The sequence below is a fragment of the Teleopsis dalmanni genome, unplaced genomic scaffold (genome assembly GCF_002237135.1).
Source record: "Teleopsis dalmanni isolate 2A unplaced genomic scaffold, ASM223713v2 unscaffolded_contig_0018, whole genome shotgun sequence".
Taxonomy (NCBI): Eukaryota; Metazoa; Arthropoda; class Insecta; order Diptera; family Diopsidae; genus Teleopsis; species Teleopsis dalmanni.
This window is the reverse complement of record NW_024031400.1, coordinates 15,275-27,630: the sequence shown is the minus strand read 5'-3', so window position 1 is coordinate 27,630 and position 12,356 is coordinate 15,275. Positions and strand designations below refer to the sequence as shown.

The 12,356-nt window shown below is 29.5% G+C and overlaps 1 protein-coding gene across 1 annotated transcript; it reads right to left on the bottom strand.

Annotated features, from left to right (window-relative positions):
- Positions 1-8,385: 8,385 nt before the first annotated feature.
- Positions 8,386-9,993, bottom strand: LOC119662930 (general transcription factor IIE subunit 2-like). Its single transcript, XM_038072585.1, has 7 exons — positions 9,914-9,993; positions 9,784-9,858; positions 9,488-9,638; positions 9,139-9,432; positions 8,977-9,064; positions 8,746-8,898; positions 8,386-8,640 (listed from the first exon to the last, which is right to left on the bottom strand). Exons 1-7 carry the CDS (start codon positions 9,970-9,972, stop codon positions 8,609-8,611), a joined length of 852 nt encoding a protein of 283 aa, XP_037928513.1. The 5' UTR covers positions 9,973-9,993; the 3' UTR covers positions 8,386-8,608.
- Positions 9,994-12,356: the final 2,363 nt, after the last annotated feature.

The window sequence follows — 12,356 nt, the reverse complement described above, 5'->3', positions numbered from 1 at the left end:
CAAACTATGACTAAAGTCATGAAAAACATAGTTTTAGTATGACTAAAGTGTTAGCAGTAGTTGAATGGAACTGTTAACTATAATTTGAGACCCTTTTTGAAGTAGTATATGTATGAAAAAACATGCCCAAATCGGTTCTAGAACGTTTGTCTGAAACAGTTCTTCATTTTTTCAAAAATATAGTTTTGAAAAACTGTTGTAATTTCTACAATAAAAGAGTTTTATATGTGATAAATATAAAATTATTACTATTAGCATATTATTATATTATGTTATAATTATATTTTTATTAATATTATATTATTAATATTAATTTGTTGGAAAAATATACACTATCATCTAGAGATCTATTGTGCCCCCTTCTCGATTCAGAGTATTCAGAGTATTCAATTTAATTCCAACTTCTTCTAAAAATTGTAGGTTACATTAAAGAGTTTTATTTCTTCATTTATGTACTTATATGCTTCTTTCGTTTATGTATCAGTGCCGGAAAAAGAAAGATATCGTGGCTTTAGAAACTAAAACAGTGATTTTGTAAAAATTCACGATCGCTTCTTCGTGAAGCTGTGGACAAAACAAAAATATCAGTCATGTTAGCCAATGTTCGAAGCGGACAACACTCGTAGAAGAAGAAGATTAATGGCACTCCAGGCACTCCTAACGCACGTTTTAAGATCTCTTTATCTTTCCAACAAGAACTGCAAAAACTCAAATTCTCAGTTGACAATATTTTAACTTACAGTGCTCTGTCAAAACTCCTATCATTTGACCTATCATTTCAGAATGATTATTAAAATAGTTTTTTTAGTTTTATACAATCCCTAAACAGTTTTAGGTTGGAAGTTCTGACAAACGATTACAATTGTAATAGCCCTGGAAGATTAATACGGTATAGTTTTGAAAGGTAAGCTTTCTTTACTTCTCCTCATTTTTCTGAAGGAATAAAAAGAAGTTATCTCCTCTCATATGGTGTGAGCAGAGAAACTCAAAATGTCTTCCGACAGACCACACATACGTCTTCTTTTTCTTTTGAAATCCATAACATAATCCACAGTATGGATACGGACTTACATGTAGCGACTCTGCTCCTGCAAGTTTATTTTTAATTTCGTTACCGGAAATTCCAGTGTGTACCGGAGCCCATTAGATACATAACTGATTATTTTGACCAAAAATATTCTGCTTTTCAAAATACTCACCATTCTTGATGTCGACTGATCAAGACTGGTGATAATTTTGAACTACACGAAACGTTCATATTATTTTTTTATCACTTCTTTTTTTTTAAATCAAGGTCTTTAACAATAACATAAAATCTCAATACCAAGTCAAAAGAAATTGAATCATTCAATTAAACAGCATCAATAATACTTTTACAAAATAATGGAGTTATTACTTCCAATTACTTGAACAAATTTCTGTCCATGAGAATAAAATATGTAAATTGCACTTTAAATTTAATATTAGAGCAGAAATTTCGTGACACCAAGTGTCCAATGACACTCAGTGAACGTGACAATGTTTCATATGATAATCAATCATAATCATTTGACTACTCGCTTTAATAGAAGTGAAGTCGGTGGTATTTCCTCTATCGAAATAAACGCCTCTACAATGAACGCCAATGAAGGCTGTTTTGAACGTGACTGCAGAGCTGCTTGACTTTATGTACTTGGAAGAATGAATATGGATATGAATAGTTTTATATGTGCTGATATATCGATTCAATGTTAAAAATCTTTAAACTTTAGATTACGTTTAAATGATAGATAAAATAGCATAAAAAGTTTTTCTAAATACTTTGGAATATACCACTTGATTTAGTGGTGAATCTATCACTTTTACCAAAGGCAGCTTGAATTTCCTCCTACAATTTGCTGAGAATTAATGTCACTATATTTCTACAAACTATTGAAACATCTTAATTTTTTAAGTTCTAACAAATAGCCAATTCGACTTTAATAGCATTCATTGTTTGCCTGTGATAGTCTCGCCAATTTGATAGATTGAAATTGTCGCAATTGCTGACATTTCTCTGTGGCGTGCTACGGCCACAATCGTATCAATTCCCAAAGAAGAATGTCGTCTACGGAGTGTCAAATAACAACTGGGCAAGGCGTGTCAACGACGACGACGACTACTGTTAAATTAAAAATTGAAAATGGACAGACATAACCAAAGACTCATAAAAAAACAGACCAGCATGTAGACAGACATACAGATATACATATATACAGACTTACGAACAGACCTATGACAGACGAATAGGCAGACTTGGCTGCCGGGACTTTTGGTAGTGCATGTAAACTGATTGTTGATTTAACTCGGACTAAAAATTGTAGTTGCACCAATGGAGCTAATAATTACAATGCGACCTTGTTGCAAGTGTCGTGCCTCTGCAATGAAGATAAGAAAGCAAAGATTCAATTCAGCTTGCCTTCAAGTTCAGTTTACATGACACTTATGGTGAGACAGACATTCATGGGCAAATTAATTAAAAAATAAAAAAATTGCTGAAAATAAATAGAAAAATATTATTGATAGATTGAGTGGGAAATTGTTTTGATAGCTCTTTAATGTTCATTTTGTTTTTTTTTCTGCTGCTCCATTTGTTTTTACTTTGTATTTCCCTGAAGATATATTAGATCATTTTACTCAACATTTTTAATCTTCTATTTGAGTTAATCTGTAAAAGCTAATTTTGCTTAAAATTTCCACGGAAATTTATTTTGCAACAGCTGCCTCTGTGTTTTGATTTCTTTCGGTCTAATCATTTTATTTCTGAAGGAAGGCAAAATAATTTCCTGCTCTTGTCGCTTCTATGCAAAGATCATAAATCAACTTTTTAGTATTTGCGATACTTGCCAGTAACAATATTTCGAACAACTTTCCATGTTCGATCCCAAAACTCATATGCAAACGCATTAATCAAACGGCCAATTGCTTCGAGCAACAGATACTCGTACTTGCTGGCTGGCTTCCTTAACGCAGATCATTTAGGCGTAAATATTGATGTCGGCTTTTTTAACAATTTCTCATTCAAGTGAAGCGATACTTTACTTTTAATTCTTGATATTTTCGACTTTATTTAGATACATTTATTTTTTGTAAAATACTTTAAATTTGTTCCAGTTTAAAGCTACTTAGGTAGCACGACTTGTTTTTCAACTTATCGATTTAAACTATATCATAGTTAATTTGAGTCTAATTCTATAGAAATACGTAAAAAGTACAGAATTCACATTTAAGAAGCTTTTATAGTGATTATAGATATTTTTACTTACTATGTTAGTATTAGTTTATTTAAATTTTTTTTTAAATATTTAAATAATTTTTAACTGTATTATACTATGGGCCATACAGGTCATTGTATTTTAGGTAACCATGCTAGGAGACTAATCTCCCTTTCAACCATTGCTGCCATAGTTATGGAGAAAACGATAAAATTGCCTCACATATGCTTTGTTTATGTCCAGCACATGCGCTCACCGCCTATCATTTGGGGGACTTTCTTTTTTTTAGGAACTTTTTTTAGCGAACTACAAATTTTCTCCTTGAATGGACCTATTTACACTATCAGGAATGTGAGATGAACTTGACGACAACATGAACTGTTAGTATAGTTTACACTAACATTAACTCTCATGAGCGTAAAATTTGTTTTGTTTTGTGTAAACGTATAAAATGCTTGTGTGTAGTAGTGCAGAGCACAGAAATTGAGAGTATTTACCCAGTAGAAAACGGATCGATCCGTCATCGAAGACGTCTTCAAGACATGGATACATACATGAAGACCGATCGATCCAAATGTATGACGGTCTTCGAAGACACTTTCATACAAATTAGCCAAATGTCTTCAATGAATTTTTGCGTACATGTCTCGAAGACCGTCTCGAAGACCATGTCTTGCATAACGGACGCATTCGACAGAAAGTTGTGCGCTCTTAGTCCAGTGCTCATATAATTTTTTCACCCTTTTTTTATTTCTACTCTTTTATTGCGCTCTTTAAATTTTAAATGAATTTCAATTTTCTCTTTAAATAAGTAGAAAGAAATTGTTGTATTTTGTACTTTTATTTATTTTATATAATAATTAAATCTTAAATTACATTCAAAATTAAAAGTTTTAAAAATAAATTATAAATTTTATTATAAATTATTATAAATTTTATTAAGATATTAATAATAAACTAGTAAAAACTAGTAAACATAATGAAAATTAATTTAAATAATTAACTTAATATAACTTAGCATATCTAAAATTAACTAAAACTAATATAAAATAATTTATAGCATTTCGCTATCATCAATTGTTGAAGTTTTATATGTTTTCAAAAGCGTTGAAGAGGATTTTGGTACAATTAAACATTCTGATCTTAAGAGTTCTAAAATATCATTACTACAACGCCTGTTAATCCTGTGTTTTTTAAATATAACAGCTAATTTTTCACAAGTGTTTTCAGTTTTTTTATTTTCAACATCCTTTGTTTCGTTTCTAAAACAACTTTCACTGGAATTATTGTCTTCAATTAATTAATGTCAATATATTTTTCAGGAAGTCACTATTTAATTTGTTTTGATTTACTTTCTTTTTTTTTAATATTTCGTAGTTTAATGATTTTGTTTCTTTATTTATTTTGATTTTTTTAATATTTATTTCACAAATGTTTATTCACTACACTTCAAAATTATTGCGTCACTTCATTTATAAAACATAGCGTCATCTGAGGCAAAATTCAAATACGTTGCTATGAACACTAAAAATGAGAGAGAAAGCAAAGAAATAGTATTTACATTCATGTTTTGAGCAATTGTTTTGCAAATTTGCTTGAAAATGCGGACGCGGTATCAATGACCGTCTTGAAGACAATGTCTTCGAAGACCACTTTTTCTACTGGGTAGCATTAAAAGGTAAACATAAACATAACATTGCATATGTATGCGTGTCAAGCTGAAGAAACGCAGTAAATTTCATTGCGTGAAATTCATGAACTCACATCACACTCTCTTCCCTCTCTCATCTGTGGGTAACCGGTTTTCAAGTTCATGTTCATGTTACGTACATGATAGTGTAAATAGGCCCAATAGCATTGTGAGCTTTGCCAAATGTTCTTAGTGGTTCAAACGCTTGAGTTTTGAATTATACGGTAGCACAATTGGCCTGTAGGCCTTAGTGTATTCCTTGGGATCACCGTTTTAACCTATCTACTATAGGTCAATAGTCCTAAGTGAATCGTTAGAATCGCCTCTTAACTACTATATATAAGAATATAACTGAGTTATATTTTCTTTATACACTCTTCATACTTTTGTGAGCGTAGACTATAAGTTTTTGACTATATTATATATGTTACAAACAACTACAAAATCTAGATTGGTGGCACATAATGTTATGTTGAATATTTGGTGGAAGGGAAAAGAAATGATCTGTTACGAACTACTTTAGACTGACGTAAAGAGATCGAAATGATCTATTACGAACCAAAAGTTAGCTTTGTTTGTATTTGGAAAAATACAACACATTGAGTAATATAAAAAATGCTACTGAGACGCAATGAAATTAAACCATTTTAAAGTAAAACATTACAGGCGATGATACATGGGTAAAATGACTCTCGTATAATGATATCAAAGGCCATTCAACTTCCACAAACGTCTTCAAATCCTATATTGAAAGCAAAGAAGGTTAATTTAATATAAATGTTAGGAGAGACTGGAAGGGAATTGTCTATGCAGTGATTGATTAATTAGAACGCATGAACTAATGAAACAAGGGAGGCCAAGGTTTATACTGGACTGTAGTGCCAAATAAGAAGAAGAAGAACGAATGAAACAATGAAGGAGAAGCAACCAGAATTGGCCACTAGAAAAGGAGTTGTGTTTTTGCAGACAATGTCAGACCACCCACAACTTTCATAACTCGGAATTCAATAATAACTCAAATTGCGGAATAGATTGGAAGTTTTGATGAATTCACACTATAACCCGGAGTGTGCGGCATCTAAGTCCTATTACTAGCGGCCACTACAAGACTCTCTTAATGGTAAAAAATTGGTCGCTCAAAGAGTCGTTGCAAATCAATTCGTTGAGTTTTTCGTTGATAAACTAAATCGTTCTTCACCAGTTCTAATGAAGCTATACACCTATATAAAAAATGACAGAAAATCAAAAATAATAATGACTGACATATACTATACAGGATTAAAATTGATTTTCAATATAAAAAATTTTTGTTAAATAAAGTCGTAAAAAACTAGTAATACCTTTTATATCACCAAATATAAAAGACGATGTCCAACTATCTATCAGTTTGTAAGTTAATTAATTTTATAGTCGTTACACTTATTAATGCAAACTTGTAGAAAGATGAAGTCGATAAATGGATGAGATTGATTGAATATCTTAGTTATCGGTAGCTCTATAAAATGACTATTCAAAAGAAACTTATATATTAAAATAGATAACATGGATAAAATATTCTTTATTTTTAGAAAATCTAACTTGTGTCAACAGTAACAGTATAAAGTTTCATATAAATTTTCTTATTCATTTATATATTGTAATTTTTTTCATATCAAATCCTCTCTATTTTTAGAAATCCTTCAGGCGGTTCAAAATTATTAAATCAAAGCAATTAGTAACTCGATTAGCATTTCTAAAAAAAAAAATTGTTAATTACTTTGTGCTTTGCAAATTAACTAGATTCAACTTAACTGACTCCATGTAACCAAGATTTTTGCTATAAACCCGCGATAAATCACTAAAATATTCATTACAGTATCGCAGTGTCAGGTTGTTTATAAAAGTGCCCCCGAGTCATAATTAAACTGGAACTTTTACAGCAAGTGGACAAGTTGACATATAACAAATTGATGCCACAGAAGCCGAAGTAATTTATTAACCATTCCAGACACTTTTAAAAAGTAAACTTAAGTTTATGTTATAAATGAAATGTAGCGAATTTAAATTCAATGAATATTACTTATATTAAATTATTATAAATATTTTGATAAAAAGTTATTTTCACTTATACTTAATTATTAACAGTATTAATAACTAACAATATTTGCAATTAAACGTTGTTATGTTAAGGAAACGTTTTTATGTTAATTAAACTATTTATTAAATATTTTTTTAATATATGAAATATAGATATATGTAGGCCCACTTTTTCAAAGTACACTTCAATGTACAAACACTTAAGTAAACCTTAAGTGTTTGCATACTTATTATGTCTGATATCAGTTCTTGCATTATTTGGGGTAGTAAAAACAATGAAAGAGACAAATTTCGATCAAAATTTGGTCACAGTGACGTGACTTTGTGTGTCTTGTCAGTTTGGTCAAAATAGTATTATTCAGTAATCAACGTCGGAATTACTACGAGTAACTATTAGAAGTAAGTATATTGATTTTTGTGTGTATATGTAATGTTATCCACATAAAAGTAAATACTTTTCAAATTTTTGCATAAAACCTGCTAAAATAATAGTAAGGGAAGAAAATTGATAAATGTAATATGATCTTACTTCTGATTATATGTTATTGTTTTTTAAATGACTTAAATTATCTGAAAGCTTACCATATAATAAATTTCTAGTTACGGGCCTTATTCATAAAAAATAAGCACTGATGAAGTTCTTAATAAAGAACGAAATATTTGCCAACATTTTTAAATAAATGCGTTTAATTGTTCGGGTCTGTAAGCTGATAAGAATCAAAATACTTATTCATGAAAACACAATATCGATATGAAGCTGTAAAAACTTAATACCAAATTTTTCAGTGTTACCGGAAATCTTACTACTGTGCCATTGCACCGATGTTTTTACGGTGACGCATTTCGACAAGTGAGCTTTCAATAGCTTTCTAAGTTTGTGTCCAAAACTACAAGCAAAGCGACTTCAGTCCCTTGAAAACGTATTTTACTTGCCCGACAGAAATAATAAAATTGAACTTATGGATCTATTTAGGTTTATCTGGAAGCACAAATAGTTAGCAAGAACTTTATCGGAAATAACAACGGTACGTGTTACTCACATCACCCATCAAATTTCAAGAGTATCACAGTCAGCATTATATGTCTTCGAGAAGATTTATATATATAAAACACCACACATTATGCATTTTAAAAATTTAATGCAGCAAATAAATGCCATGTGAACCTTCCCTATAACGATCATGGTAACATCTACTGATAGATTTCGATAAGTAAATAAATATAAGCTAACTCATTATCATCGGGATATTCGATGTATGTACTTCTACTTTCCACTATTCAGTGGTTCGTTCTATTTATATATTTAAATAAGAGATTTATAATTGAGATCACACCCATCCTATATTATTTATTAACTTTCACTTTGTTAATTATTTATTTTGCTTTAATTTAAACAATTTTATACAAAAACAAACATTTTTATGATTATTGTATTAAATTCCATATATCCAGCGGATGAAACCCTCATTCTTTGATTTTCATAGGATTTCAAATAAGTTTATTTCGGTACAAGTAAAATTAAGATTATTAAGAGATTATTGTTATAGATACTTTTGTATGTCTTCCGTTCAGCTAATTAGTTTTATTTGTTATGTAAGTAAATTTGAGATTAAGCTATGTGAATGTTTCCCAATTCCATTTCTGAAAGACAAACGATATCTAATGATTAATTTATTCAAATTATTATTTATAAAAAGAGCATTAAGTTCGAAATGTGTAATAATATAGATTCAAATAGGACTATACCTTTCTGGTCAACAGTTTGGTCTTCATATGTTTCTAAAATATCTTGGACATGTTCGTTATCAACTCGTTTCTTCAGTTGATATGCTTTGGCAGGTGCTTTTCTTTTCAATTCTACAGGCTTGATTGGGGTTGAACCCTTTAAACAAGAAATACCTGTGAAATGATACAAGTAATTAGTATTGTACAAGAAACTGATTATAATAGATAAGATGTATATATGTAAGTGCTCACCCGCCTCCTTTAAGTGGTTATCAATTTTTAAGTCTTCTACGCTATCTACATCAATGGATCGCCACATCTTCTGAATACTTTCATCAACCTTTTTAAAATTAAACATATACATAAATTATATATTTATAATATTGATTTTTGATAAAACACAAAAATACTTGCATGCATATCATCAGCGAAGTGATCATTGTAGAAAAGTATTTTTTTTTTATCCCCAGGTCGAGTAACTATAATAATATTTTTAGCGTATGCCTTTAAAACCTTGTCAACGTTTTGCAGTGACTCTTCGATCTCCTCGAGAAGCACCCCACCCAGGCCTTTAATATGATTGCGCCTTAATAAGCGCATGAGGGACTTGCCATCTTGAACTTTGTAAATTGGCTTAAAGGAAAACTTCTTTTTATCAGCGCTTGTGTCAATCTTGGGGTTATCTACGAGTGCCTCATATGCTAACCACTGCATAAGAAATAATATATAAGCATTTACCGATATGCATTTTAAAAGTTTTTACCTTCTTAATAGAATCGTCAATATTTTGTTGACCGGTTTCGTTCAAAATTTCATCTAAACTCAATTTTAGATCATTACCACTTTTATAGCGTACCTGCATGTGTTTAACTATAGTGGTAAGCACACCAAATCGAAACTTGGAAGTGAAGCTTCTAGATTCGTGTATTTTGGAAAATAAATTATATTTAAATAAACACCATAAATATTATATTATATTAAACTATATATTATTTCTTGAAATTGTGCAATGCAAAGAATTTATATTTAAAATTATAGATATATTATAGAAATACGTACTTATTGGTCTCCAGTGGGTGACCGTTAGAGAAACCATATTTCTTCTTACTACCAGCGCTAGATTGCTTTCCAACTCTATATTTAATAAAAACATGTATTATAATAATATAATATTCACGAATTTACATACATTGGTAAAACAGAATATGCAAATTCTTTAAAATCTTTTGAATGGTCCGGCTTATCCATGTTCGATACGTTTTTAATTTTTTTACTCGTAAATGTCAAATGTTTAAACAAAGATGTCAATTAAATATACAACAGCTGTTCACAATAGATCTTCAGAATAGCTATTCGCAATAGTTATTTACAAGAGAATGTTGTCACTCATTCATATATGTTGTACGTAGATGAGCACCCAATCAACAATTTTGGTACGAGTAACAACGAAAAAGCTACATCTGGCTCCTGTCTACTGAACGGTTGGTTATCTGTTTTTGGTTTCTAATTGTTTTAAATAATTATTGGTCTATTTTATTTCAAGCATATTTGATAACCACGAGAGAATACCACAATATTTGTAAATATGTTTGATAGATTTATAGTTGTATGTTGTAGCAGAATTATAAAATAAAGCGATACTTTTTCTTAAAACTTTTCATGGTTTGTTTTTAGTATAAATTAATATAAAATATTACTTTGGTTACACTTTGAGGGAAATGGTAACCGCCCGATTCCATTATCGATTTCGCTGATGATTACATATTAGTACTGTCAATATAACTGTATAATATTAAAGTATTTATGCTTAAGTATGTGACCCAATTATGATCAAATTTTCAAATAGGAAGTTGTCAACGGCAGAATAAAATTGCATCCACCTTCCACCATCTTTGAGATAACTGTGAAAGGTTCTGTCTATTTACCTAATACACATGTGTGAGTATTATATATACCATATTTATTAACAAAATAAAGCCACTATTAGAATATTGCAAACATATTTTCATATTTTTAGTTAATTAATTGAAAGATTACTTTTAAAAAAGGTTTATTCACATGTAGATATACATAATAGCATGTACAATACTGAAAACAGTTATGTTCTTACAAATATATGAATTTAGTAATTTATTCAAGATAACCTACGATCTGATAAAAATTTCTATAGGCTTTATGAATATATAATAATTGAGTGAATATACGTACTTTCGCATTCCTATGCATTTATACTATATATAATATAGTATTCAATCTAAAACATTCAATCTACTACTTATTCACAAAAATTTTATTGCATGAATTATTTTTTTGACAAACGTGACTTATATCAAATGAATTTAATATATATTTTTTTGGTTTTTGAATTCCATAAATTCTAATTTTTTAAGACGCTAAAGTTTTAAATATGATTTCGAAAAGTTTAAATCATAAATATTAAATTAAATCTTATTAAATGAAGATGAAAAGAGTAGTTTTTTAAATTTAAACAAACTCATGTTATTGTAGAGCGTTTTCAACTAACATTAGGCTTTTCTTTTGTAAGCATATCACAAAAGAATAACTACTTATTTTAAGAATAACACATGAAACAACAACACTGCTGACTTATTTAGTCCAACTCTTTTGAAACCGCTTAACTAATAAGCAACTCAAATCGCATGGTTGCCAAGACAAAAATTCATCTATTGTGAATTTTCAGTTTTTCTACAAATATTTGACAAATAATATTCAATTCTTTTTAATTCACTACTTTTTCCTGTTAAAATTGATAAAGCCTGAAAATACCAATTTTATTCACAATCATGTGAAAAATAAAATAATCTTACCCACAATTGCAAAGAATTATTATTCATTTTCGGAACTTTAACTTTAAATTTTATTATGTGTTTTGCATATGTAACATAAGCCTAACAAAATTTCCACTTCTTCTAGAGTTGCCATCCAACGTAGTGCATATATTAGGTCTGTTCCACGAGCTACTAATAGTAAAACATGAGTAAAACAGAAGTAAAATTTACACAAAAATACTTGAAAATTTGCTGGTGAAACGCGCTTGTGTATACACAGTGTTTACTCAAAGTTACTATGAGTAACTCGTGGAACAGACCTATTATGTTGTTCTTTTGCGATATGCTTAAAAAAGGAAAGTCCTATTGTAATATATTTCAAGTGATACTCTCTGATTGTTACCAATTCAATTCTATAATATATATATTGTTGTGAATATGGAATTTAAAGAGGGTGTAACAAACGCAACAATATATAGTTTTTATGTTGTTCTTTCTCTGATACTCTCTGATTGTTACCAATTCAATTCTATAATATATCAGATCTTATAGTATAATTATGCTATTATGCGATAAGGTTGGTGATAAAGAAGGTGAGCACTTTGATAAAAACTAAGTGATCTATTTTGTTTGTAGACTTTAATTTTGAAAACACAAAATTGCTTTGAAATAATTAATATCAAAGATCAAATTTTCCAAAAACATCCATTACTTTATAAGTGCTAAAAAAGGGTTTCTGTTAATATCTCGATATATCCTTCACTAATTTTTTATCTAATGAACAGACTACATATAAACACAATTGAATTTTCTTATGAATGTAAGAAAATCTTTTTACAGTTG

Bases quoted from the DNA above. Each gene is read 5' to 3' on its own strand.
- LOC119662930 (XM_038072585.1), bottom strand. From the start codon at position 9,972: ATGGATAAGCCGGACCATTCAAAAGATTTTAAAGAATTTGCATATTCT. The intron at 9,065-9,138 runs GCAAGTATTTTT...AATTTTAAAAAG, and splicing joins ACTTCGCTGATGATATGCAT to GTTGATGAAAGTATTCAGAA. The intron at 8,641-8,745 runs GTATAGTCCTAT...TTTGTCTTTCAG, and splicing joins CCAAACTGTTGACCAGAAAG to AAATGGAATTGGGAAACATT.